The sequence below is a fragment of the Diospyros lotus genome, chromosome 10 (genome assembly GCF_014633365.1).
Source record: "Diospyros lotus cultivar Yz01 chromosome 10, ASM1463336v1, whole genome shotgun sequence".
Classification (NCBI taxonomy): domain Eukaryota; kingdom Viridiplantae; phylum Streptophyta; class Magnoliopsida; order Ericales; family Ebenaceae; genus Diospyros; species Diospyros lotus.
In genome coordinates this window covers 16,529,072-16,556,640 of record NC_068347.1, presented here as the reverse complement: position 1 = coordinate 16,556,640, position 27,569 = coordinate 16,529,072, and the positions used below count along the sequence as shown (strand labels likewise).

Below are 27,569 nucleotides of genomic sequence, written 5' to 3'. Positions count from 1 at the left end.
GTGTCTATGACTCTTCCCCCATTACCAGTCTCTATTTTGTTGTGGAACATATGATAAAACAGAAATATATGGATAAACAATGCCATTTAAGATCCAAGACAAGGTTTCTACAGCAACTCTTAAGACATTACTGATAAAAATAATGCGGACTAAAATTAATTAATTCAAGTTTTAATGTCACCAAAAAAGGCATGAAAATTAAAATAAAAATGACTTTTCATACATGCCACTGATCTATTATTATTATTATTATTATTATTATTATTTTTGTTTCTTCGTGCTTCCTGCTAAACCAAAAAAAAAAAACTTTGCTTTTTTGGCCTCCCAAACAAAGACGAACAAATAAGGCCAATTAATAATATGTAAGAAGTTGGATATTAGAAATTAAAACAAACTGAATAATCATATAACGGGACAAGTTGAGGAAAATCAGCCCAGAGTTGTTAGCATGCAACATTGCTATTTCTTCTATATCTCATTTTACCTAACAAACAGTGAATGCCTATAAGAAAAGTTCGACAAAAAGGGAAGAGAAATGGTCAGTAGCTCTTTTCTTACTTGGTACGTACGAGGGAAATATGCTCCTACCAGAAGGCTCTCCCTCTTCCTCTTCCTCTTCCGCGGCCGCCCCAACCCCTAGCAGCTCTGCCACCGCGATATAAACCTTCTAGTGCCTTGCCAACAAGTTGGTGTCGTACACCACGCCCACCTCGGCCCCTTTTGAGTGTGCGCGTGCTATGATCATTAGAGTTAGCAGCAGCACGCTTTGTACTACTGTGCGATCATTTAATAATATGTCATTAGTAATGAAATAAAATGTGACCACGACAAATATAGCAAATTAGGAGCAATGCTTTATCTCAAATACCCCGAAACAGGAGCAGTTGATGGCGCCGAGGGATTCCTTGCATCTTTCCATGACAAGTTGATTTTCTCAGCCCCAATAAATGAAGGTAATGTTGAATGCAATGGCTACAGAATGAACAGGAGTGTCTCGTAAATGTTGAGGAATTGCTGAATCATCTTAATGAAAACATTGGAAAAGAATTCACCTGGATCATTGACAGTATGTTGTTGCAGGTCCTGAGTGCAATGGTAGAATTCTGTTTCTTTGTCTTCTGCAGGTTATAGACAAATATATAGTAAACCATATTTATGCTGCAGATGAAATAGCCCGAGCAAGACTAAGACTTGGTTTTCCTTTTCTTAGAAAATAAAAAAGGAAGAAAGTGGAAAACCCACTATAATATCCTTCTCTTCATCAGTTTTAGCAGCAGTCATGGCTTTGTTGTGCTCCGACATCCCCTGGGTTAATTTCTTCACCATGGCTTTAGTTAAATCTTCAGTGGTTCTCAACCTGCATTGCATCAGCAATAAACTCTTTCTTTAGTAATTAGTACAGAAACAACATACCAATCCTTTATCACACTAAGAGGGATCGGCTAATTAGTACAAAAACAAAATTATAATTTTTTTCCAGATACTGGTCTCCTTACTCAGAAGCAAAAAAAGAATCCCAAAAAGTTGTTTTCTTTTCCCTTAAACCTAGTTAATTCCAATTTCTTTAATTCCCCCCCCCCCCCCCCCCCTCCCCCTCCCGCGCCCCCCCAAAAATAAAAAAAAAATAAAATAACTTATTGTTAACTCCAAAGTACATGCCTAATCTTTTTCCCATTTTTCCTATATGTTCCAAGTAGTTCTTTTGGAAGTCATCCATCAAAATGGATGCTCCTAATACAAGAATGATGCAGTTCAAATAAGCAATGCTCTACTGAATGAACCAATCAAACAAAATAAAAAACAAACTCTTGTAACGATGGGGACGCAGAAGCACCAAAATCAAGAGATTCAACTAGACAAGAAACATGACAAGGCCCCACGGGCTGATGATCCCTGAATACATTATTAACAACTAAAGGCTCTTCCAAGCACTGTTACCACTAGTAGCAAACTATAAATTAGAATGCCTCAAAATATGGTACCCTTTCATTCAAAAAAGATGAATTCGAGAATCCAAATTCTTTCTGCATTTATTTCCTCAGCACATGGTTAAGAGGAAAAGAAATCAAATCTATTCAACTATGTCTTCCAAAGATATCCTCTTTCACCATTCTGCTTTTCCATAGACCATATTTTCAGTTACTATTATACCAGATGTATCATATTTATCTTCATCTCAATCCAAGTAAATCTTTGTCAACCTTGTACACTAGCATTACCCTGAATGTAGACAGGAAAAATATAACAAGTTCAAATCCAGGGAAAGTGGAGTTTTTGGCAGGAAAAAAAATCCAATCCACAACAATCCACATTCTGATAAATAAATTTTAACAATGAATTTAAAGAAAAATGGATGATTTTTTTATCAAGTGCTTAATCTACACTAGTGGGAGACTAGTGATTGTTGTTGATGCTGTGCTTAATTGTTGAAAGAAAATTGTTCAGCTAATACCAAGGATTTGAAAACATCTACAAAATTCCATTGCTATGTATCTAAAACAAGTGGGGTACTACAGGCTGATGTCAGGTACCAGAACAATTCACTTTTCAAGTAATGTAGCTGTCAACTACTGCCTCATGCCTTCAGACTATGTTTAACCTCGTTACCATGTTATAAAGCTCCCTTATCTTCATAAAAGTTACTCCAACTAAGCTAAAATATGAGAACAGGACCTGGAACTTTGCAACCCAAGCCCAATTAGGCATCTCCTTCACCTCCAACATATGACTTTTCCCTTGGTTGATCTAACCAGAAAGGATTTCAAAAGGCACTTAATTTAGCAGAGAGCAAAGAATTATACTTGATGCTGACATTTATTAACCAAACGAATTGGCCAAATATTTTCCCACACTTGATAAATTCCTTTCAATGCTCAAGTTGTTCCATACACCCCCCCCCCCCCCCCCCCCCCCCCCCCCCCCAAATACTTCTAAACAGAAAACAACATTTTTACATTGCAACAGAGCCATGCATGTTTGAAACTTAATGGCAATAGGAAAAAAAAAGGAAGATGATATGACACACCTCTCACTAAAATCTTTATAGTACTCTGAGAAATCTTCCCCAAGCCTATCTGAAGGTTGGCCAGTAACAATCTTGTAGCCGCATAGGCTATTTGTGGCATTAGGAGTCTAGGACAGTGTAGAGAAAAGCTTATATCAGAAATAAATTACATGAAATGGAAAGCCCAAGTGGGAGGCATGAAGCTACTTACTTTATGAGCTAAACTGTGGAAGACGTACAACAAACATTCAATATAAATAAAGTTGATCTCATCAACCTTCCTCCGAACCATGTGTTTCTGACAGGAAAACCAGAAAGGGAAATGTAAAGAAAGAGCCCATAAATTGTCTCCAAAACCCCAAGAACAAATATGAGTATAAAACAAACTTCTCAAGCAAAGTTCTAGACAACACTACAACAAACACTTTGTCACAATTGAAAAGAAAATAGCATATAAAGTTCTATGGTTGAGAAATGGGAAACATGGAACACATCTACCTTGACTTTTAGCAAATACAAAATATATATATATATATACATATAAATGAATTGCACAAGGTAATAAAGGACAAGAAGAGTGAGTATATATATTTGATAAGCAAAAAGAGAAGAATGTACTGCTAGTTGTTTTCCTCAACTAAAAAAAGCTGTTCACATTTTTCTACATTAACTACTTAATGCATTGCGTATGCAAGCATACCCTTAGAAGTTGAACAACAGGAGGCAGAAGCTGGCGGGAATCCTGTGGAGTAGCACAAGGTGCACATTCGGCTAGGTTCTTCAGCAAGTCTACTTTTCGTTTTTCAGGAAGCTGACAGCATAAAGCATCATTAAATTAAAATCACATAACTCAAAAACAAAACAGAACAGACTACAAATAGAATTGCCACATGGTGAACAAGAGGCCTCATGAACCCATGTTTGTCTCTTAATAGGTCACCCACAAGAAAAGTACCATACAGTCAGCTTAAATTTATGAAAGCATAACCTCTAAAAAGACTATATCAAAACTGGAAAACAAAGAGACTGTTCCTCCAGAAGAATTATTTACTTTCCATGGTATCTCGTCCTTTACATAAAAATTATTTGGTTGCACCAGTGAGGACTTTCCTTCTAAAACTGTCTATCCATGCTGGATACAGATACTGGCAAACACTCCCCCAACAGGTGTCAGACATGCATCCAAATGTCTTGGAGATGTGATGTGTTAATTGCCTCCTAAGAAGATAAACCAAAAATCTGTCTCAATATGAAGTAAAGTCCAAATCTTCTATCCTTCAATACATGTTTTAACTTGTATTTTAATTTTGTAATACTCAGAACTAGATTTTCCAAATAAAGATGAGTAATAATTTCTTTCATTGGTTTTTCAACATCGATACAACTGCAATCAGCATGGTGGGGCTTGAACTGCCACCTTTCACATAACATGGTCTAAAAGTAACCACTGGGCACCCTCGAAACTAGGTGGGTAAGCCAGCCCTTACATGTTAAGCACTTCGTTCATCATAAATAATTGCTTCAAAATGACAGTCACAACTGGAGAACTACAAAATTGTCATGCATCACCATTTCAATCTTCAGTCTCAAGGAACAGGCTCTGTACATACAACTATCAGCACTGACAAAAGTGATTAATCCCATGAATGAGAATATTGCTTTATAAAAGAAAGATGCTGAGAGAGGGTTAGAGTGAAGGGCTAGTTATTGAAAGAATTCAGTACATTTTAATAGAATTATGTGTCCATAATTTTCTCTTCCAATGAGCAGTTCTATTTTTTGTGCAATAAAAGATAATATCTTATAGAAAATTAAGACACAGTTGCATAGTAACAATTAACTTTAAATTCATGTTAATCCCCATATATGGAAATTGGCTGGTCAATATAACAGGAATCATTAAACAGGGTTAGGGTTGAGTTTGAGGTGGGAAGAGAAACCCAGAACTGTGTTAGGGTGACATCAAGGAGGAGCCACCCTGGATGGCCAGCCAATCTGAACATGCTTTTTAATTCATTAGAAAGTGGTTCATATTATTAGATTCCCAAAAAGACAAAAATCCCTTACTCACAGGTTTGTATTATCCTACCATCCCAGATCCTCAGCCTAACACATGCCCCCATCCAATGTCATCAATGGTCGCTGCCTGGAATGCACAATGCATCCCTCTTTCTCCCCTTTTCACACTGGCACAATCTGGCAACAAACACCATAAGCAATTCTCTATAATCTCTCTTTGATTAAGGAAAGGTTTTTTTGTGCTGATTGAGGGTTTAAGCATGTAACTGTTGTTAGAATCGTACGATTCACGATTCGAATCATATGATCCGACTCGATTCATATAGAAATCGAGTCGAATTTATAAGGTGAATCGAAAATCCCTTAGAATCAATGTGAATAGCACGATTTGTTCAATTTGTGCGACTTTATCTGCATGTGCTCTTTAATCAAATATTCGTCCGATTTGGCTATGTTTGAAGACAAAGAAGATGATGAAAATGATGATGCTCTTGAACTTGAAGATGAAGATGATTGATAACTAGTGAAGATTATGGACAATGGAGTTTATTAGTAGCCTAATAGTTGTATTTTTTTTTTTTTTTCTCTAGTTTGTTATTTTGAAAGTGGTTTGGTTTGGTGCAATTTGAATTTAAAGGCAACATAAATATACTTTTTCCTTTTGGTATAATTTTAAACTTAGCAAATATATTTAAAAGTATTATTTATCTATTTATATAAGAATTGATCTTGGTGGGCACATTATTTATTTTCTATGGATATATATTATTTATAGTTAAAATTGAGAATCTGTAGCAAATCTTACGATTTGATTCGATTCTCGATTCATGATTCATAAAATAAGGATTTCGATTTTCAATTCGAATCTCAATTTAACAACTATGCGTGTAATATATTTCAATTATAGGGTTTCTTGAGAACATTAAGGCATGATATGTGTTATAATAACCTTACAAAAGATATGACCATAAATAGAGATAATTTGCAAGCTAAAATCTGTATAGCCAACCTCACCTAGGGAGGTTAAGACTTGATATATTGTTATAATTGTGTATCTTGATTTCTTGGTTAGTTTTTGCACACAACACGCATATACAGGTGCATGTGTATTACTCAAGGGGAACCATTTTCATTTCCCTTGACTCCTGGTTGAAACCCATACTCTTTTTTTGCCTTTTCTCTTTTCTGCAGTTCTGGGATGATACAGATATATAAAGACTTTTCCTTCTTTTTTCTTTGTTTGTCTTGCTTATTCTCTAATACACTTATCTTCAAAAATATATATAAAACTATGCATCTATATAGGATGATAGCTTCTCTGAAAGTCAATTTTTCCCTTGAGCTAGTTCAATTTTTCAATTTTTAACTGACTAAAAAAAATCAGAAATTAGTGAGCTAATGCTGCACAAAGCCAGGGAAGCATAGGCCATCATATTCAGAGTCAAGGTGAGGTGAGCTAACTGACAGAGCACAAGTGGCTAGCATGCATGCTTCCCAAGGAGGGTCTGGGAAGTAAAGCTCCCATCTGACACTTGCCTCGTCACTATTCCAACAATCCATAAGGGATATGCCTCAGCCTGCATCCCCCCAACATAAGGGGCCTTGTTTTTTTTTTTTTTTTGGGTGGGTGGGTGGGGGGGGGGGGGGGGAGGGTGTGGATTGAATTGTAATGCTGCACAATGGTATAAACCCATCCGATCCAATTGATTTGTCATTTGGGTATATATATTTTCTTTAGCAAAAGAGGCCTCTTACAATCAGTAGGTGACCCTAAAATGTAGCACAAGGGAGAATTGATGAATCTAGCACACAGATATCTTAAGAATATAATTTAGTAATCGACATAAGTTGGACAGTAACTCTGCACACACATCATGACAGGCCAGTATACTAAGCAGCGTCAAACACAGGTACAGATACAGATATGTGATACAGCAATTTTGAAAAACAAGGAAAACAAAATATATACTTTTTATAATTTCTATTGATAAAGTTTATGAACATCATAACCGAAAAGCACTAAAAATATAGAAAAAGTCCAATATAATATGAACATCCCATCTGATCTATAATATTGATTGATCAAAGTATAAAAATATAAACTGATTTTGCATAAATATATCATTAAAGCCATAATAATGGTTACATAAAAGATATTCAACATACAGAAAAAAGTAACTATATTTGTTGGAATTGTAGTTGGACTCAATTGTGTTTTTTTATTCCTTCCACATATCCTGACTGATGTTTTGAAAACTCATTTTGTGGTTGTAAGTTTAGACTGCAGAGCAGACAGATGGGAATCATTTGTGGAATGTAAATCATGCAAAGCATGAGCTACAAGAGCTCAGTAAAATCACATGCACGTACAAGCCATGTCAATGCATCAAAACATTACTAGTATCATTTGGGTACGCCCCCACAGTGAAGAAGGTGACAGTATCTTCATCCTATGGTCAACAAACCCCCCATTCCTGAGCAGCACATGCCTAAATATCCAAACCACCGTAGAGAGGCTTCATGTCAAAGCCCTGGTCCCATCTACATCAACCCAGAACAGTTTGCAAGCTCATAATTGTGGGCATAACACATGCATCACAAGCCAATATGTAAAGTACCAAGATACTCATGCTATGCACATGTAAGGACGAATGATCTTACCACAGGCAGCTAGAACAATCCTCAACCACAGCTAACTCCCATGGTAACACTTGCTCACAACAAGCTCTTGGCACCTAAAGCTCAATGCCACAAGCTCAGCAAACAAGCTGGCTCATCACAGAAAGGTGTCAGCTCCAACAACTCACTGAGCACACTTTCAACAAGCTGCACAAGCTCTCACAGTCACAAACACAAACTAGCTCATTGCACCAATCACAACAACACAACACACACTCACACAAGGCTCCTCCCAAGCACACATCACAAGGCTGGGAGGAAAACTTACAACTCTCCCAGGTTCAGCCCTTATATAGCCCCTAATGTGTTTCAGAGGTTAACACCTCAATGGTTGCAGCCTTTCTCCTCAGACTTTTCCAGGCTAACCAACTTTCAAGGGAAAATCCTCATTTCAGAACAACTCAACCAGTATATCCTCTTTTGCAGCCTCTATATCAGTCCGAACTCAGCTTTAAGCAGCCTTTAACTAACCAATTCAGCCTTTCTTCTAACCTTTTCTGTCCATTTTTCATTTATCCAATCCCATTAAAAGAATTGTCCTCTGTACAACCCTCTTCAGCATTTATCAAAACATATATATATATATATAGAGAGAGAGAGAGAGAGAGACCAGTTGTGCCCATATCTATATATTCTCCATTTTGGCAGGACAATTAATATCACAAACACTTGCACAATCTCCTTTTTTACTAGCCAATAAACCCTTAGCACATACACCAATCCCCTCCCCCTTGACGTGCCCTCAGATTGAGGGTTGGGCAATTTTGGGAATTTGAGTGGAATTCTAGAAAGAAGATATGAATTTAGGAAGAAACATATAGAATGAGGAAAACAGGAGAAAGAGAGAACAAGAGAGAATGAGAGAAAGATATGAGAGATGGTTGAAAGAGGAGGAAGAAACTCTGTATTATCTCTGATACCTAGTTCCACAAACCTGCAGGCTTTATATAGAGCCTGCCTCCTAACTGATATAACAGAAAAGGGTTGGTTTGTTGTACAGTTAGCTCCCAACCTCCTAACCCTTCAACCTCCCAACCTCTTAACCACCCCAGCTAACTAACACAAATGGTTATCTTTCCCGGAAAAAATACTTGTTTACCCCTAGGGTCATGACAATTCCCCCTCCTCGAGAGAGTTCTTGTCCCCAAGAACTTGCAGCTGCTAACCCCGTTCTTCATCCAATTCCAACCTTCACAATCTGATTTATTCTTCTCCTCTTTTCCCTTCCTTTCTTTCTCCTCCTAAGTTTTGTCCTATCTTCTCTTACGTTCTATTGCTTACTGTCATATTGCCCAAGATAAAAATTGCTCAAAACAGTAGGGAGATTTTCTTCGGTTGGAATTATCTTAACCCGTGACGACTCATTTTTTTCCAAAACCAAAGGCAAGCAATACTCTTAGAATCTGCTTCCTTAGAACCATTCTTGCCCTCAGCCTCCAGTTCTTTTCTTTAGTGTGAGTCCTCATTGATTGCCTGTCCACGCTTATCAGCTTTAGTATCAACTTCCTTAGAGCCATTATAAAATTGTTTTGGACCGGATTGTTCAATCAAAACTCCTTTCGCTACTTGTGGTCCGTCACAAACTTGCGAGCTGCTCTTAAGATAACTTTTCAGCGGCAGCCCATGCGTTTTGTAAATGGCTTCCAATGCCAATTCTTGCAGCCTCGCCTTCTCCGCTGCTTGTTCAATAGTAGTAGAACAAAACATATTCACCATAGGTCTCAGCAAATCGTTAAGACCATTAATGAATTTGGATACAAAATAAGACTCATTCAAGGTCAGATGGGATTTGAGCAGCAACGCTTTCAATTCCTCAAACCTGACATTATAATCCCTTACAAAGCCTTCTCTCTTTAGATTATTGAATTCTTCACTGCACCTCTCCTCTCCGACCTGATGTAATGCTAACTCATCCTCTATCTGCAAACTGGAAGCTTTAGGTATGCTGAGAGCTGGCTCCATGGATCTAAAGCTTACAATGCTTGCTCGAATTGGTCCTATAGTGGATCTAGAGCTTTCCTTTATTTGTGAAAGCTGAAATTTTTGTGAAAATAGAATCAACAAGTCATCCAGCTTCCATTTAAGGATAGCGAATTGATTTCTTGTTTCAGCCCATTCCTCCTTGAGTGATTTCTCCCCTGACGGTGCACCTCCAAGCAGTCCTTCGGCCATTCCATAGTTCAATTCTTGAGAATTCACCTCTGTAACAGCTTCTTGATTAGCTTCTAAGGATTCCCTCGAAAATTGGAATTGGTTCCGGTAAACATAATCCGCCTCCTTAGCGGCTTCAAGTTCTACCATCCTAATTTCGTCTCAAACGGAATCCACCAAAATCTAGGTCAAAACGGATTGCTCAATTTGAGTCACGCCTACATGTTCGTCATCACCCTTTCCTCAACCGAGGATTGTTTTCTGTTGCAATCTTGGGATTTCACTGCACATTGGCAAAAATTAACACTCGAACCAAAGAAGTCGAAAGCCCAAGACTTCTCGTTAACCTCTTATGACCTAATCGGTCCTGGAGGTTATTGGTCGAAAATCAATGGAATATCACCCGAAATAGTCGGAATTACTTCACAGACAAAATCACCGGGAAACGATGGCTCTAATACCACTTGACACGCCCTTAGATTGAGGGCTGGGCAATTTTGGGAACTCGAGCTGAACTCCGAGAAATAATATATGAATTTAGGAAGAAACAAATAGAATGAGAAAAAAGGGAGAAAGAGAGAACGAGAGAAAGATAAGAGAGATGATTGAAAGAGGAGGAAGAAACTCGGTATTATCTCTGATACCTAGTTCCACATACCTACAGGCTTTATATAGAGCATGCCTCCTAACTGATATAACAGAAAAGGGCTGGTCTGCTGTACAGTTAGCTCCCATCCTCCTAACCCTTTAACCTCCTAACCTCCTAATTGCTTAACCACCCCAGCTAACTAACACAAGTGGTTATCTTTCTCGGCAAAAATACTTGCTTACCCCTAGGGTCATGACACCTCTTTTCTTCAATTTTTACAAAAGCTGGAGGTTGTAAAAAGGTATTGGTTGATTGAAAAGCTAATACTCATTTTTCAGCTTTTATCTATTGTGCAAATACATAGACATCAGTTAAGCTATAACTCATATTTACCCATGCCTATATACATGTGAAGGGCCTCCAAAATTTCATAAAGGCTACTAAGTCTCTAATACTTAGGCACATAATAGTCACCATCTAGTCCCCAAGTAACCATATTGGCTCATGATTTAATCACTCCTTAATTCACCAAAAATCTTAATCATCATCATTTACTGATGCCTATATGTTATAATTTTATAATGTGATAACATATTAAAATTATGTGTTTAATCTCATCCATAAAGTCCATCAGAATGGCCTCTAAACTTTTTTTTTTTTTTTATATAGAAAGGACCTCAAAACTTACCTCAGGTTCATTCCCCAAATTTTGCATGATAGAAACAGCAGGTGATATCGGAGTCTACTATACCCTCCTAAAGTTGGTCTTGGTGAAAATCTGTTGTCCTACAATCAATTCCATAGTCAACCAAAATTTGACTATACTATCAACCTTCCATACCAATTCTTAGTCGACTATCCTCTTGATATCAATATTCAACAGGAGACATCCAGACTTTCTAATCCTTATAGTCAACCTCCTAGTTGGCTGCAACTTGAATGTTGGCCGACAAGGCTCTAGTTGACTATTAGCTTAACTATTCCTCATCCAAGCCTCTATACACTTCCAAAGTCATCATTCCATGCATAGTCATGCTCCACTACTCAAACATCTGTAAAATACATATAATAATTATCCCAGGAAAAAATTATAGGCTTGTTACAATCCAGATCATACATTTGCAGATTGCCCAAAGCATGGAAAATCAGAACTACTTCTGGGCCAAGTTGAAGAGCCAAGGGCTTGCAATTCAACCATCAATTGGTTCAAAATTTTATTGGAAGACTGGTGAGGAACATAATAATGAGTTGTTTACAGAAACCATAGCCAGAATTTTAACAAGAAACAGGACAAGCTGGCAATTTCCATGCTGGACACACCATGCAAGCCAAAGACAGGTTAAGTTGATTAATCATGCTGGAAACACACAAGTGTCGTGACCCTAGGGTTTACTAGGGTTTGAATAGGAAATTGAAGAAGAAAGAACAGAATTGGAGGGAGAAAACAGAACAGAAAGAAGGAGAAATGGAGGAGGAAAGGAAAGGTTTAGGAGAAATGGAGGAAAGGAAAGGTTTAGACGTACAGAGGGAGAGAGAAGAGTGGGAGGAAAAACAGAATGTTTCATTCAATCCGTTGATAGCCCTTATTCTCTAACCTACAGCCTATTTATAGGCTGTTTACAACCATTCAGTTATTAACCAACTAATCAACCAACACACTAACCAAATCAAGTAACTACAACTACAACTAACAACTCCAGTACAACCCTTGGGGTCATGACATTCCCCCCCCCCCCCCCCCCCCCCCTTCCTTAAAAGGGTTCTTGTCCCTAAGAACTTGCAGCTACTAACCTTGTTCTTCATCCAATTCCAGCTTTCACAATCTGAATTCTTCTGTCTTTTCTTGTTCTTTTCTCTTACTTGCCTTGGCCTCTTTTTCTTTCTCCTTCTTAGCTTTATCTGATGAATAAGAGAGGAAACAACATCTCATTGTTCAACAGGTATTTCAAGCTCTTTTGAAGTACCGCCTTCATTTTTCTCTACTAGAATTAGCACCAACTCTTCTGCCTCTTCAGCGGCTAAGAAATCTCTCACAATATCATCTGCTATGATTTCCTTGGTAGTGCCTAAAAACAAACAAAATCTTTTGTCATACATTAACATTATTTAACTGCTTTTTCCTCCTCCTCTTTGGCTCTATTCTATATATCCTCAAAAACTAGCTTTGTATTGTCATCAGGTGTTGGAGTAGTACCCCTTTTTCAAGAGAAACAAACTTGAATTCTTCAAAATCCACAGTTGTTGTGATCATATCCCTTCTCGAATTCACAACATCTTTTACTTCCCCATCTTCCATAGAGATCTCCTTATTAGGATTATCGTTTACTTCCAAAATTTCTTGATCCATTGCAGGAAATTCATCAACTTCTTGTTGTAAACTGGGAGTAGCCGTAGAAATACCTGTGTTCTATTGACTACTCTTAAGATAACTTCTAAGAGGCATCCCATGCTTTCTATAAATGACTTCCAATGCCAATTATTGTAGCCTCACCTTCTTTGCCGCTTGTTCCACCGTAGTAGGACAGAACATTTTCATCATAGGCCTCAGCATATCGTTGAAACCATTAATGAATCTTAATACAAAATAAGACTCGGTCAAGGTTGGATGGGAATTGAGCACTAACGCTTTCAATTCCTCAAATCTGACCTTATAATTTATGACAAACTCTTGTTGCGTTAGGTTATTGAATTCTTCGTTGCAACTCTCGGTTCCCATCCGATCCTTTGCAGGTAGTTCATCCACTTCTTGCAGATTGGAGGTCTTGGGTAGGATTCTAGCTCCTGCTGGAATGGGTTCTACAGTGGATCTTGGAAAAAATTCCTCTGGTAAACTGATATGGAATCTCAGTGAAATCAGAATCATTAAATCATCCAATTTTTTACTAAGATTAGCGGCTTTCTCCTAGAATCTCTTCTCCATCTCCACAATTCCAATCCTTAAAATTCACCTCTGAAACAACAAACAACAATTTGTCCTTGCTTTAGAATCGTCCTGGAATCACCCAATCACCGTCCAATTTCCAGAATCACCGAAATTCTCTTGTCCGACTTCCGTTGAAATCCGCCTTTGATCACCACTGGTGTCCTTGCTTCAGAATTGCTACTATGGATATGCCTCGATTTGATACTGTTATGCTAGAATCGCTCAGGATTAACTGGGAATCACCTTCTATTTCACTTGCAAAATTTGAACCGAGAGTGATACGATCCTCAAATCCAAACCGCTTGTGGAAATCGCTTCTGGGCACTGAATCTCTTGCTTCGCCTCCAAGATTCCCAAAAGTCACTTGCCCTTGCTTGCCTACAGATCAACGGTCCTCCAATTCTGCATTCAGTTTGTTACGGCTTCAAGATTGCTAGGAACACGGTTGCCCTAGCCTACACCCACTTCTTACCCAATCATCGGCCAATAGCAGGAGTACCATCGGCTTTGATGTCAATCCTTGAGTTCACCCGAATTACTAGAATCGCTGCTTCATATCCCATACCTAACTGCCAAGCAATGCCGGAATCACCACCAATGATTGTTGAAATTCACCAGGCCTTGTGTTGCTGCATAGAACGCTGGAGTTAACTGCTAAGAGAATTCGCAGGAATGATGGCCAAGAATTGCACCAAGAATTGTTGGAAATTAATTCGCAAAGAAGCGCCGAAAATCAGCAAAAAATGAATTTCGCTTGAATGCTTAGAACAAGAATTGCTGAAATCACAGCCAAGAATTGATCGGCTCAGATACCAATTGTCACGACCCTAGGGTTCATTAGGGTTTGAATAGGAAATTGAAGAAGAAAAAACAGAATTGGAGGGAGAAAACATAACAAAAAGGAGAAATGGAGGAGGAAAGGAAAGGTTTTAGACGTATAGAGGGAGAGAGAATAGTGGGAGGAAAAACATAATGCTTCATTCAATCCGTTGATAACCCTTATTCTCTAACCTACAACCTATTTATAGGCTGTTTATAACCATTCAGTTATTAACCAACTAATCAACTAACACATTAACTAACTACAACTAACAACTCCAATACAATTACAACTACTTCCCTTGGGGTCATGACAATAAGAAACAAGAAAAACTGGCAATTCCCATGCTGGACACACGTCACACACCATGCAACCCAGAGACAGGTTAAGTTGATTAACCAAGCTGGAAACACACAAGAAACAAGAAAACTGGCAATTTCCATGCTGGACACACGTCACACACCATGCAAACCAAAGACAGGTTAAGTTGATTAACCAAGCTGGAAACACACAAGATACAAGAAAACTGGCAATTTCCATGCTGGACACACGTCACATACCATGCAACCCAGAGACAGATTAACCATGCTGGAGAGACCATGCAATTTCCAGCAAGGAGAATTGACACAAATCTAGAGGATGTGTGGCAAACTGGCAAGTAGGGAATTTGAGTAAAAAGACAGAAAGCAGGTTTGACTGATTCCCACTAGTAGGTGAAAGGGATCAGATAGTGGAGAGAAACAGGAGGGAATCTCAACAGAGCACAAGATCTTAATACCAAAGGACAAATGGAATTTGCAGCTGTCATCCCAACTGGTTCACAAAGAAGGAAAAATAATTCAGATGGAAGCAGAGGATAGAATAAATGTCAGTCCCAATCCCATTGCTCAACACCAAAAGAAACCTCTGATCCAAAATTGAAAGAAGAAAACCTCAAGCTAGACAGTAAAACTTATGGCATTAGATCAGATGACAAGCTCCCTATATATAGAACTAGAATTCAATGCAGAGAACAGGGTTAGTCAAGACTTGATGCAAAAAGATATGATGAAGACAAGGAGGAGGATGATAGGCTTATACTCAAAGAGAAAATTAAGAGAGTGTAAGGTCCTCCTTATCAACTGAGGAGAAGCAGAGAGACAAAAGGAACACGTTCCCAATAAGTTTTGGGGTACCAGCAATTGGACATAGAGCAAAAATTTGGATATCCATATCAGGGAAAGCACAAGATTAGTCATGTCAGTAATTCAAGAGATCAGATGCGTCAAAAGAATAGGTTAACCAATATGGGTCTCAAATACATAATTGTAGGGCAATTACAAATTCACTATTGCATAAAATCTCTGAGAAAAAGCAAAAATTACCTTATCAAAAACAGGTAAGATATGTTTGTTCAAATAGATGAGAAATCGGCTGCTTGATGCACCCCTCTGGAAATAAAGAGCAATAATAAACAAAAAGTTAAGGTGGACTTATAACTGTACTATCTATTGAGCTGAAAGGACACATTTGGCAATATAGTTTTTACCATAAAAAGAGGAAGAGCCATATGTAGGCAAGATATTAATCTGTCAATGTGATCACCATCAGAAACCTGCAGTTACAGGGGTTATATAATCCACACAAATATAGAGAAAAGATGTTATCCAGCCAAAAAAAAAAAAAAGAAAGAAAGAAAGAAAGAGAAAAAAAAAAAAAAAAAGAAATGTTACCTACATGACATAATTTTGTGAATTTTTTACAACTAGCACAAACATTAAAGAGAAACCACCAAAAAGGGAGGAAACATTGTATAAAAGGAAGCAAAGCAAAAGAATAGAAGCCTATGTGGCATGCACAGACAACTCATCTAAAAAACTGCAGAGAAAGAAAACAAGATATCCTCTGTCAACCAATAAAGAGCTTGATGGAGATCATGAATTGAAATTTTATTAAGATTAGAAACGAGAATTGTTTAGGATTTTTTCTCCCAATAAGATTAAGCATTGAATAGTTATGTCTTTTCTTTTTTTGTTTGTGTTAGAACTAGGTTTGTTGCCAATAAACATAAGTTCATTGTAATGATTATTTATTTATTTATTTATTTATTTCTTGCTGGAGTCTTTGTAATGATTATTGATTCATAAAGAATAGTAAACTACTCGAATTGAATATGGAGTATTGATACTTCCCCCTCATTATTTCTGCACTAGGTACTTTCTTTCCCTAATTCTCCAGTCTTCTCTTTTATATCTCTGAGCTCTTTCTCTTCACCAATCTTAGTTTGCCTTCTCCTTCCCTAATTCTATCATCTCTCCCTATTTCTCCTCTCTTCATCTTCTCTTCTTCCCCTATTTTTCTTCTTCTATACTGCTACATCAATTTTGGTATTAAGACATCTCATTTCTTCGCTTTCTAAAGTCTTACAGGAATTCTGTGATCAGAGTAATAGATATTTTGGTCAAGAGTATTCTCAATGGTGAAAACTGAGTTTTGTGAAAACTGGGAAAACTCAAAATTGAGTTTTCTCTAAGGAAAGTAAATTGATGCAATCTAGATAACTGGAACCCACAAAAGAACAAATTTTAATTTTCCTCAGTTTTTGTAGATAGTCAAAATCACCACCCTGAGACTGAAAAAACAACAATGAAGCAAAAGATAAGTAACAAACTCACCACTCCTTTCACAAATAAAGCACCAATCAAGCACTAACTAGATAAAATAAGTACACAACAAATGATCCCCCCCCCAATGCATGCCAATTCACTAGCCGTTTGTTGCCAATTCCTAGGCAATTGATTGTCACTGAGAATGCCTAAACTATCTTGCCAATGAATTAATTTTTCTAATGCAAGTTACATCCAAACCAAGGGAACTTTACAACACCAATAAGAGAAAGGGAAGAAGCATTCATCCGCCACATCCTTATCCTAGATGGCTAAAACAAATAGAAGACCACATCCAAAGACATGGGGTCAAAACCAAAATCAAACTCCTCAGCATAGAAAAATTAATTTGAAACTCAATACACTTCACAAACTCATTCCAAACCATCGCTATAGCTTCAATTATCCAACCCAATAAGGAAAGATAATTAGCATTTCAAACCTTATGCCCAACAAGCAAGGATGCAAATGCAAGATAAAGGCACACCGTCTTGACAACTTTTGAAAAATTAGAACAGGAAACAAGGAAAGTCAAATAATAATTCATATATTGCATAGTCATACATGAAAAAACATATTCTAAAATCAATTTGATTAAGCAATCTTAAATTCTTAATATATTCAAAAAGTCTGTCAATAAAAGGTTTTGGAATTAAAAATTCTTAAAAAGTTTTTGTTGAATAATCTAGTACTGTGTGATGATTCTTGAAGGAAGAAATAAGGAAACTTTGGCTAGCATCTCAAAGAGAGTTGTTAGTCAAACTGTCCTTAGTTTAGAAGCCAATCATATCTTCAGGTCTTTGGAAATTTCTAAATCAATGTTTAGGAAACTTTCCAATGGTGTTTAGGAAACTTCCTATTTGTGTATAGTTAAATCTTTCCTATTGCTTATCCTTTGTAATCTTTCCTATGTTGTATATTCCTCATCCCTATAAGAGGACTTGTATTTTGTACGTATGAAGTAATGAAGAAAACATTCAGCTTTCACATGGTATCAGAGCCATAGTGATCTGCCTTCATTATCTTCTTAATCCGGTCAAACGACTATGTGCCTTCATTACCACAGTATTGTTTTTGGTTTGATTTTAGCGTATCAGCCATTAATCTCCTTTACCATGTCAAAAATTTCAAAAATCAGTCCTCCTATGACAAAAGGAGATGTTTTTCCATTTCATCCACCTATGGGAAACACCTCAACCAGTGAATTACCAGGAATGCATCATTCCTATCACCTCGATGGTAAAAATTATCTACAGTGGTCTCAACTTGTGCGAACATTCTTGAAAGGTCGAGGGAAGATAGCTCATGTGACCGAGCCAGCCCCCAAGACCTTGGATCTAGTTTTTCCTGCATGGGATATTTGGATTCAATGATTATGTCTCGGCTTTGGAGTTAAATGCATCCTGAGGTAAGTTAGAATTATATATTCTTATCTTTTGCTAAGGAGATTTGGGACACTATAAAATGTACTTATTCTAAGGTACAACATGTTTCTATAATCTTTGAAATTAAAACAAAGATAAGTAGCACGAAGCAAGGGTCTTTGATAGTCACTTAGTATTACAATAAGATGAATGGATATTGGCTTGAATTAGATCATTATCAGGATATTAAGATGGTGTGTAATGAAGATGCAGCCACCCTTACTTTTATATTTGAGCGGGACAAAATTGTGGAGTTTTTAGCTGGTCTTAATGCTAAAGTATGATCAAGTGAGAGTGTAGGTTCTTGGAAGAGAAAAACCTCCATCACTTCATGAAGTGTCTTCTACAATTAGTAGTGAGGAATATAGAAGGACTTGAGGGATCAGCAATGGTAACTAACAAGATGGATGGCTCTCGGTTCAAGTCTCAGCAGGGAAGGAATGATCCACATCCTAGAGCACAAAACCGAGAAGGTTTGTGGTGTTCATTTTGCAAGAAATCTAAGAATACCAGGAAAACATGTTTCCAGTTACATGGAAAAGAGGCAGTTCTTAATAAGATAAGTGGTTTTAGGAATCTACAATCCAAAAATCAAGTACAAGCTTATAATATAAACGAGGAGGAAACCATCACTAAGAAGGCAAATATGGTCAAGTCAACTAAATGCTGATGAAATCAGTAAGCTAAAAAGCTTTCTGAAAACCATTCAAGATGGCACCTACTCACTAGCGCCAGCAGGTACTTGTTTTCATTCTGAATCTTTTACTGCCTCGAATACTATTAGGAATGATTTATGGATCCTAGACTCAGGAGCTATTGATCATATGTCCTATGACCTAAATGTGTTTGAATCCTATAAACTAATGAGTGTTTCCAAAAAAATAATAGTAGCCAATGGTAATACAATTCCTATAGCAAGTCAAGGCAATGTTATTCTCAATTCTTCATTACCTATTCAGCAGGTTCTTCATATTCCTAATCTTTCTAATAATTTAATCTCTGTTCATCAACTCACCAAAGACCTTAATTGCCTTGTTATTTACTTTCCTCATACATGTGAGCTTCAGGCACTAGACACGCGAAGATGATTGGTGCTGTTGAGGAACGGAATAGGCTATACTACTTGAAGAAAAACAATGTTTTCACTAAAGGGGATCGGCTTATCCTTGCTTGTTCATCACAACCTACTCCTATGACTGAGATATGGCTTCAGCATTATCATTTAGGACATCCACCTTTTAGTTTGTTGCAGTCTATGTTTCCTACTTTATTTAGAGGTTTAAGTGTCACTGATCTTCATTGTGATCTGTGTGAATTTTCTAAGCATCATAGAGTTTCTTATCCTATTAGCAATAAATTGTCTTCTATACCATTTTCTTTTATACATTCTGATGTTTGGGGGCCATCTAAAATCCTTAATTGTTCTGGGGCTAGATGGTTCATATCTTTCATTAATGATTGTACAAGAAACACTTGGGTATATCTCTTAAAGGATATGGTGTCAGACCTCCAAGTTTGACAATGAATTCTCATTGTTTTAGTGAGAATTTGGATAAGAAATAAAGGAGGAAATTGAGAAGAAGTATAGGGAGAATTAAAAGAATAGAGAGTGAGAAGGAGAAAGATTGAGAGTGTGTTTGGGAGAAATTCTGGAAAGTTTTCTATTGATATTTTCATTGATTTGGATAAGGCTGAATAAGGCCTTATATATTGATTACAACAACAACTAAATGATTCCCTCCGTACAATGACCTGGCCATCTCTACCTTCTAGAACAATTTTGTTATAACTACAAAGGTACAACCCCCCCCCCCCCCCCCTCCCCCCCCCCCCAAGCCTAAACAGCCATGGTACAACTCTTCTTAGCCCTAGGTACATGACATAAGGATGCTATTAGCATTATTTTGCCTATATTCGATAAGATGATTTCTACCCAATTCGGATCCCACATTAAACGATTCAGTACTGATAATGCAAGAAACTATTTTAATCACTACTTGCACCAATTTTTCCAGCAGGAAGGGATTGTCCATAAGTCATCTTGTGTAGATACTCCTCAACAAAATAGGGTGGCCGAAAAGAAAATGCGACATCTACTGAATGTTACTAGCGCTCTTCGACTTCACCATTATGTTCCTAAACTTTTTTGGGGAGAAGCAATTTTAACTACTGCATATCTGATCAATCGAGTTCCTTCTAAGCTCCTAAATCATCAAAGTCCATTCCAGTGCCTATCCTCCTATTTTCCTGATGTTGGTCTTCATACCTCCCTTCCTTTAAAAGTCTTTGGTTGTGTCTCTTTTGTCCATATTTCTAAGCATCACAAGGATAAGATTGACCCTCGAGCACTTAAGTGCATTTTTCTTGGTTATTGCCCTACTCAAAAAGGCTACAAATGTTATCATCCTCCCACTAGAAAATTCCATGTGCCCAAAAATGTTACATTTGTTGAAACTCAATCATTCTTTAGGTCCTCTAGTCCTAGTCACTAGGGGAAGAATGTTCCTAGTGGTGACAAAGGTGGTGGTCTTCCTATCTTGGAGTTGCCTCTTAAGTTACACCCAGAGACCAAAACAAGAGTTGTCCCTGACTCATCTACTTCTTCCTCGGTGAACAGGGCAGACCAGAACCAAAAGAAGCACAACCACTGTCAATGTTGTCCTCCCCGATCAGGTTTAAAAGTTCCCCTTATCTCTTCAAGAGAAGAACACAGCTTATTCCAAATCCTCCACTTGGACTAACATCCACCCCAAGTTCAGGTATTGAAATCACTTATCCCTCTAGTTTTTCTAATTTTGTTCCTAATGACTTGGATCTACCTATTACTATTAGAAAATGAATCAAGAGTTGTACACATCATCCATTGGCCAACTATATCTCTTATCATCATCTGTCCCCAAAACATAGAAGTTTCTTGACCTCTCTAGATACCATTGTTATTCCTAAGACAATTGATGAGGCTTTAAAGGATCAAAATTGGACACAAGTAATGCAGGAGGAGATGAGAGCCTTGGAAAAGAGTCAAACTTGGGAAATGGTGTCTAGACCAAAGGGAATTAGACTTGTGGGCTGCAGGTGGCTCTTTAACCTATAGTGTAATGCAGATGGCACTTTAGAAAAGTACATGGCTCGATTTGCTAAAGGGTATAGCCAAACCTACAGCATTGATTACCTAGAGACCTTTGTAGCAATTTGATGTCAAGAATGCTTTTTCGCATGGAGACTTAGAAAAAGAAGTATTTATGGAGCCACCACCAGGATTTGACAAAGGAATTTCAAGAAAGGTATGTAAACTAAAGAAGGCACTCTATGGGCATAAACAGTCATTGAGGGCATGGTTTGCTAGGCTCTCTAAGGCTATGAAACAGATAGGATATCATCAAAGTAGAGAAGATCATACTCTCTTCATTAAACATTCAAAGGAGGGAAGGGTAACACCTTTGATGGTCTATGTAGATGGCATTATTGTGATCGGAAATGATTTTGAAGAGCATAAACAACTTAAGGAGCCTTTCTAAAAAATTTGAGATCAAAGATCTTGGCGCACTTAAGTATTTTTTGGGAATAGAGGTGGCCTATTCTAAAGGGGGGATTTTTCTATCACAAAGGAAGTATATATTGGATTTGTTAAAGGAAATAGGATTCCTAGGAGGTAAAGGAGGAGGTACCCTAGTAGAACCCAACAAGAAGTTGGGGAAAAATTCTAATTGTCTGCCGGTGGACAAAGGAAGATATCAAAGATAGGTGGGATGACTGATCTTTTTGTCACACACTCGACCAGATATTGTATTTGTTGTTAGCCTGATGAGTCAATTCATGCATAGTCCAACAGAAGAACATATGCAAGCTATAAGGAGAATCCTTTGTTATCTGAAAATTACACCAGGAAAAGGGATTTTGTTCCAACCAAGAAATGACTTGAATATTACAAGATATACGGATGAAGATTATGCAGAATCTTTAACTAGTAGACGTTACACAATAGGTTATTGTGTGTTCCTAGGAGGGAATTTGGTGTCAGTGGCTAGATCTAGCACTAAGGCCAAATTCAAGGCCATGGCTCTAGGGCTGTGTGAATTGTTGTGGCTGAAAATTATCTTGGAAAACCTAAAGATTGCTAGCTATGGGCCAATCAAGTTGTGTTATGATAATAAATCAACCATAAGTATTGCACATAACCCTGTGCAACGTGATAAAACCAAGCATGTGGAGATAGACAGACACTTCATAAAGGAGAAGTTAGAAGCTGGCCTGAATTGTGTACCCTATGTTCCCTCAGAAAAACAGCTAGCTAATCTATTGACAAAGGGGTTGCCCACTAAAAGATTTGAAAAGTTGGTATGCAAGCTAGAAATGGTGGATATCCATTCACCAACTTGAGGGGGAGTGTTAATTCTTGAAGGAAGAAATAAGGAAGCTTTGGCTAGCATCTCAAAGAGAGTTGTTAGTCAAATTGTCCTCAGTTTAGAAGACAATCATATCTTCAGTTCTTTGAAAATATCTAAATCAGTGTTTAGGAAACTTTCCTATAGTGTTTAGGGCACTTCCTATTTGTGTATAGTTAAATCTTTCCTATTTCTTATCCTTTGTAATCTTTCCTATGTTGTATATTCCTCATCCCTGTAAGATGACTTGTATTTTGTATGTATGAAGTAATGAAGAATACATTCAGTTTTCACACTATGCAATCCTACAAATCTTCCTAAATCCAGAAAGTTTCCATATCTTGCAAGATCTGATCGTATCCTCATTTTTTGAAAAGATCCTATTGTATCTTGTAAATATTCTTGATTGTATAATCTGTTTACTTTTGGCATATTCCTAAATGAACAGATTTCCCAGCCCTATAAGAGAAAGGTCTGGTCATGTAATCCGTATGCAGCAATAATATTTTTCATCTTCTATTTAAATTGTTCGTATCAAATCCTACATGGTATAAGAGCCAAGTTGAAACAAACAGACAACAACAGAAAGATGTCGCAGCCAGAGGAAACCAAGTCATCCGAAGTGAGAGAAAGCTCAGCCAGAGCCAAAACCCGGACTGCCACACCTGCTGATAATCCTTCCCTGTAAATCAATCTCGTTAGGCTTGATGGAAGCAACTATCTTGCTTGGTCCTGTTCTTGTAAGTTGTTCATCAAAGCCAGAGGGCTGGAGGAATATATCACCGAAGTCAAAGGTACAAAACCAAAACCCAGTTCATTTGAATTCAGACAATGGGAACTAAAGAATTCCCTGGTCATGTCTTGGCTGCTAAACTCTATGCAGCCAAGCATAGCAAAAGGGTATTTACTACTTGACACAGCCTGGAAAATATGGAGTGCAGTAGCACAAACATACTCACAAGTTGGGAATGATGCCCAGATCTATGAAATCAGGAAGAAGATTCACAAGATCAAACAAGAATTAACTGTTGTTCAATACTATGTTCCTGCGGCAGAAGCTTGATTACTCCCAAGATTTCCAGGCTAAGTGCCCCAGTGATGCTACAAAGATCCAGAAGTTGATGGAGAAGGAGAGAATCTTTGATTTCTTGGCCAGATTTAATTTGGAATATGATCAAGGGTTCAAATCCTTGGTAAAGATCCATTCCCTTCCTTGAAGCAGTCTTACTTCTACATTTAGCAGGAAGAAAGCTGCAGACATGTCATGCTTGCACCTACTACTACAAACAGTAGGTCGGCCATGACTGTAAAATCATCCAATGAAAGACTCCCTGGTTCTACTAAGGAACAAGTGAGGTGTGAGTAATGTGGTAAACCCAGGCATACCAAGGAGACCTGTTGGTTTCTACATGGAAAACCAACCAAAGGAAAGGGTAAAAGGAATGATGGACGAGCTCAAGCTCACATATCAGAAGTTGTTCTTGTGAAGGCTGACTCAAAAGGTGAAAGGAGCAGCCACTTTAACTCATGAAGAAGTGGCGTTCCTTCAACAGCTTATGTCTAAGGTGAAGGTGGAACCATCTGCTACCCCCACCATCCCCTACTATGTACTACTCTCATTTTGCCCAACCTAGTAAGGCTCTCTCATCTACACTCAATATTGTTGAACATGGACAATGCGCCTAGATCATAGATTCAGGTGCATCTGCACACACAATAGGTTTAGCCTCTCTTTATACATCCTACTACCCTTGTTCCAATAAGGATAAAGTTAAAATAGCAGATGGCACACACTCTCCTATTGCTGGAAAAGGGTTTGTACACTGCACTCCTTCACTTGAGTTGTCCTCAATTTTAATTGTAAAGCCATTTTCTTCCCAACCTACTGTGTTTTCCAGGACTTGAACACCAGGAGAACAATTGGCTATGGTAGACTGAGAGATGGCCTAGACATGCTAGAGAAATTTCCCCAAGCAACTGCTCAAGCCATGCCTGCAGCATTTACTAGCACTGCCATCGAGAAATCATTCAATGGCATCACCGGTTGGGGCATCCTTCTTTTACAGTTCTTGGCAGATTATTTCCCAATTTAGCTAAAGTGTGTAGTCTCAAGGATTTTATTTGTGAACCTTGTGAATTTTCCAAACACACTAGAACAAATTATCCTTCAAGAGATAATAATAAAAGTAGCACTCCATTCCATATTGTGCATTCTAATGTGTGGGGACCTAGCAAGGTAACTTCTCTTTCAGGATATAGATGGTTCATCACTTTCATTGATTGTTGTAGTCGGACAACGTGGCTATACTTAATGACATCTAAGAATGAAGTCAGCACCTGTTTTCAAACATTCTATCACATGGTGCCTACTCAGTTTAATGCCAAAATCTGAGTATTGCGGAGTGACAATGGGTTGGAATACAAGGAAAGAGGTTTTCAGGAATTCTTAAGGGACAAAGGCATCATTCATCACACTAGTTGTGTGGATACCCCAACTCAGAGTGGAGTGGATGAGAGGAAAAATTGACATGTACTAGAAGTTGCTCGATCCCTCCTATTTACTATACAGGTACCCAAACCCTATTGGGGCGATGTTGTTTTTATAGTTGCTTATCTCATCAATAGGATGCCCTTGCGGACACTTGATTTTAAAGCCCCTTAGACCTTTCTCCTTGGTTCCTCATCCTACCCCATTCCACCTAAAGTATTTGGTTGTACCCGTTTTGTTCGCAACCATTCTCCCAATCTCACCAAATTAGATCCTCGTGCCCTACAGCGTGTTTTCATTGGTTACTCTGCCACCCGAAAAGGACTACAAATGCTACCATTCTCCCACTCGTCAAGCCTTTGTCAATCTCGATGTTTCCTTTCATGAGTCTACTCCTTACTTTGGCTCTCCACCTTTTTCCCTCTCCCATGATACTCGTGTGAGACAAGCAGCAAAGGGGGAGACAAACCTAACATATGTGTTTTCCATTGGAACAAAAACAAACGTTGCAGACAATATTGCAATTAGTACTCGACTATCATCAAAAGAAGATGCTTGATTGAAAGAGGGCAATACTCACCTACTGGAGGTTGATGCTCAAGTACCAGAAGGAGATATCCGACCACCAGAAGTTGACACTCGAGAATTAGAAGAAGATACTCAACTATTGCCAACAGACATTCGATTTGACTGAGGAGGTGAGTACTCGAGTTCCTCCAACAACAGAGTCTGGTAACTTGAGGACTTACTCCTGCAAATGCTAGGCTAATCTCAACAATCTACCTAGCCAAAAGGACATCCCGGCTTCAACAGATCCTGATAGCAACACAAGTAACTCACTGATTCCTACTTCTAATCTTGATTCTGACTTACATCTCCCTATAGTATGTAGGAAAGGAATTAGAAAATGCACACAACATCCTATATCCAATCATGTTGCCTATGATTTTCTATCCACCCCATACAAAACCTTCCTATCTCGTATAGATTATGTAGTGGTTCCATCTAGCTAGAGACAAGCTATTAACAATCCACAGTGGAAACAAGCAATGCTAGATCAGGGCTTGGCTAGGCCTTTCCCGCACAATGCCAACACTGTCAAGGGCGTTAAAGTGTATTCAGAGGCAAGCCAAAGGGTCTTCTTGGCAGAGTCGTGTTAAAAGGATGGCTTTGGCAGCCACCGTCTACCACATTTGGGTTCCAACCCATTTGGGATCCTAAGGTACTTGAAAACTGCACCGAGGAAAGGTATATTGCCCTCAAATAAAAGGCATTTTAACATCAAAGGTTTTACTAATGCTAACTAGGCAGGATACCTTGATGATAGGCAATTTACATCAGGATATTACACCTTCGTTGGAGAAAAACATGGAGGTGTAAGAAACAAAATGTAGTAGCTATATCAAGTGCAGAATACAAAGCTATGGCCCTAGGAGTGTGTGAACTCTTATGGATAAGAAAAGTATTGGAAGAACTTGGATTGACCAATGACAAGCCTATCATGTTATATAGTGACAACAAAGCAGCAATAAGTATTGCCAACAATCATGTTCAGCACGATAGGACCAAACATATTGAGAGAGATAGACATTTCATCAAGGAGAAACTCACTACAGGGCAGCTATGCATCCTTTTTGTTCAATCCAAGAATCAGCTTGCGGATGTCTTTACTAAAGCCCTAACCAGCACAACTTTCCATGGGATTATTGCCAAGATAGGCATGGAAGATATTCACAAGCCATCTTGAGGGGAAGTGTTGAATAATCTAGTACTATGCAATCCTACAAATCTTCCTAAATCCAGAAAGCTTCCATATCTTGCAGGATTTGATCATATCCTCAATTCACAATCATATCCTCATTTTTGGGAAAGATCCTATTGTATCTTGTAAATATTCTTGATTGTATAATCTGTTTACTTTTGGCATATTCCAAAATGTACAGATTTCCCAGCCCTATAAGAGAAGGGTCTGGTCATGTAATCCGTATGCAGCACTAATATTTTTCAACTTCCATTTACATTGTTCGTATCAAAACCTATAGTTTTAAAAAAGGACGACTAATTAACGTAAATCTAAATTGTTATACAATTTATTGTGGTTCTGAGTAAAAGTTTGTTATAAGTTTCTATAATTGAAAATATATAACGTGATCCTAAAGTGCCTAAATTAACCAGAAGCAATATCTGCAACAGACATGAGTGACACTAATGTGTCCATAAAGTCCAGATGACAAGACAGTTCAAAAATAATAGGACAAGATTGGACCAAGTACCCAACAAACATTGAAGTACCTACTTACTGTCTGTGCATTTGCTACAAGGCACATTCATAAAGTGTCCAACTCTTCTTTGGAAAATGATTCATCCTGAAGATTTGTTCTTCCTTTAACGTATCAATCCTTCATAGGGAACATCATCCAATTTTAATGCTCTTAATATATC

At 38.0% G+C, this 27,569-nt stretch overlaps 1 protein-coding gene across 2 annotated transcripts in view; it reads right to left on the bottom strand.

Annotated features, from left to right (window-relative positions):
• Positions 1 to 359: 359 nt before the first annotated feature.
• LOC127811586 (apoptosis inhibitor 5-like protein API5) overlaps positions 360 to 27,569 on the bottom strand; it is a 49,774-nt gene continuing 22,564 nt past the window's right edge. Inside the window, exons 8-16 of one of the 2 annotated variants that reach the window (XM_052351577.1) lie at positions 15,714 to 15,779; positions 15,550 to 15,615; positions 3,705 to 3,815; positions 3,216 to 3,302; positions 3,026 to 3,132; positions 1,243 to 1,357; positions 1,053 to 1,118; positions 869 to 972; positions 360 to 771 (exon numbers count right to left, since the gene is read on the bottom strand). In XM_052351577.1, the coding sequence (XP_052207537.1) occupies positions 585 to 771; positions 869 to 972; positions 1,053 to 1,118; positions 1,243 to 1,357; positions 3,026 to 3,132; positions 3,216 to 3,302; positions 3,705 to 3,815; positions 15,550 to 15,615; positions 15,714 to 15,779 (909 nt within the window). In that variant the 3' untranslated portion in view covers positions 360 to 584. Of the gene's footprint in view, positions 775 to 868; positions 973 to 1,052; positions 1,119 to 1,242; positions 1,358 to 3,025; positions 3,133 to 3,215; positions 3,303 to 3,704; positions 3,816 to 15,549; positions 15,616 to 15,713; positions 15,780 to 27,569 lie in introns of both variants that reach the window. The other variant, XM_052351576.1, reaches the window with a different exon arrangement.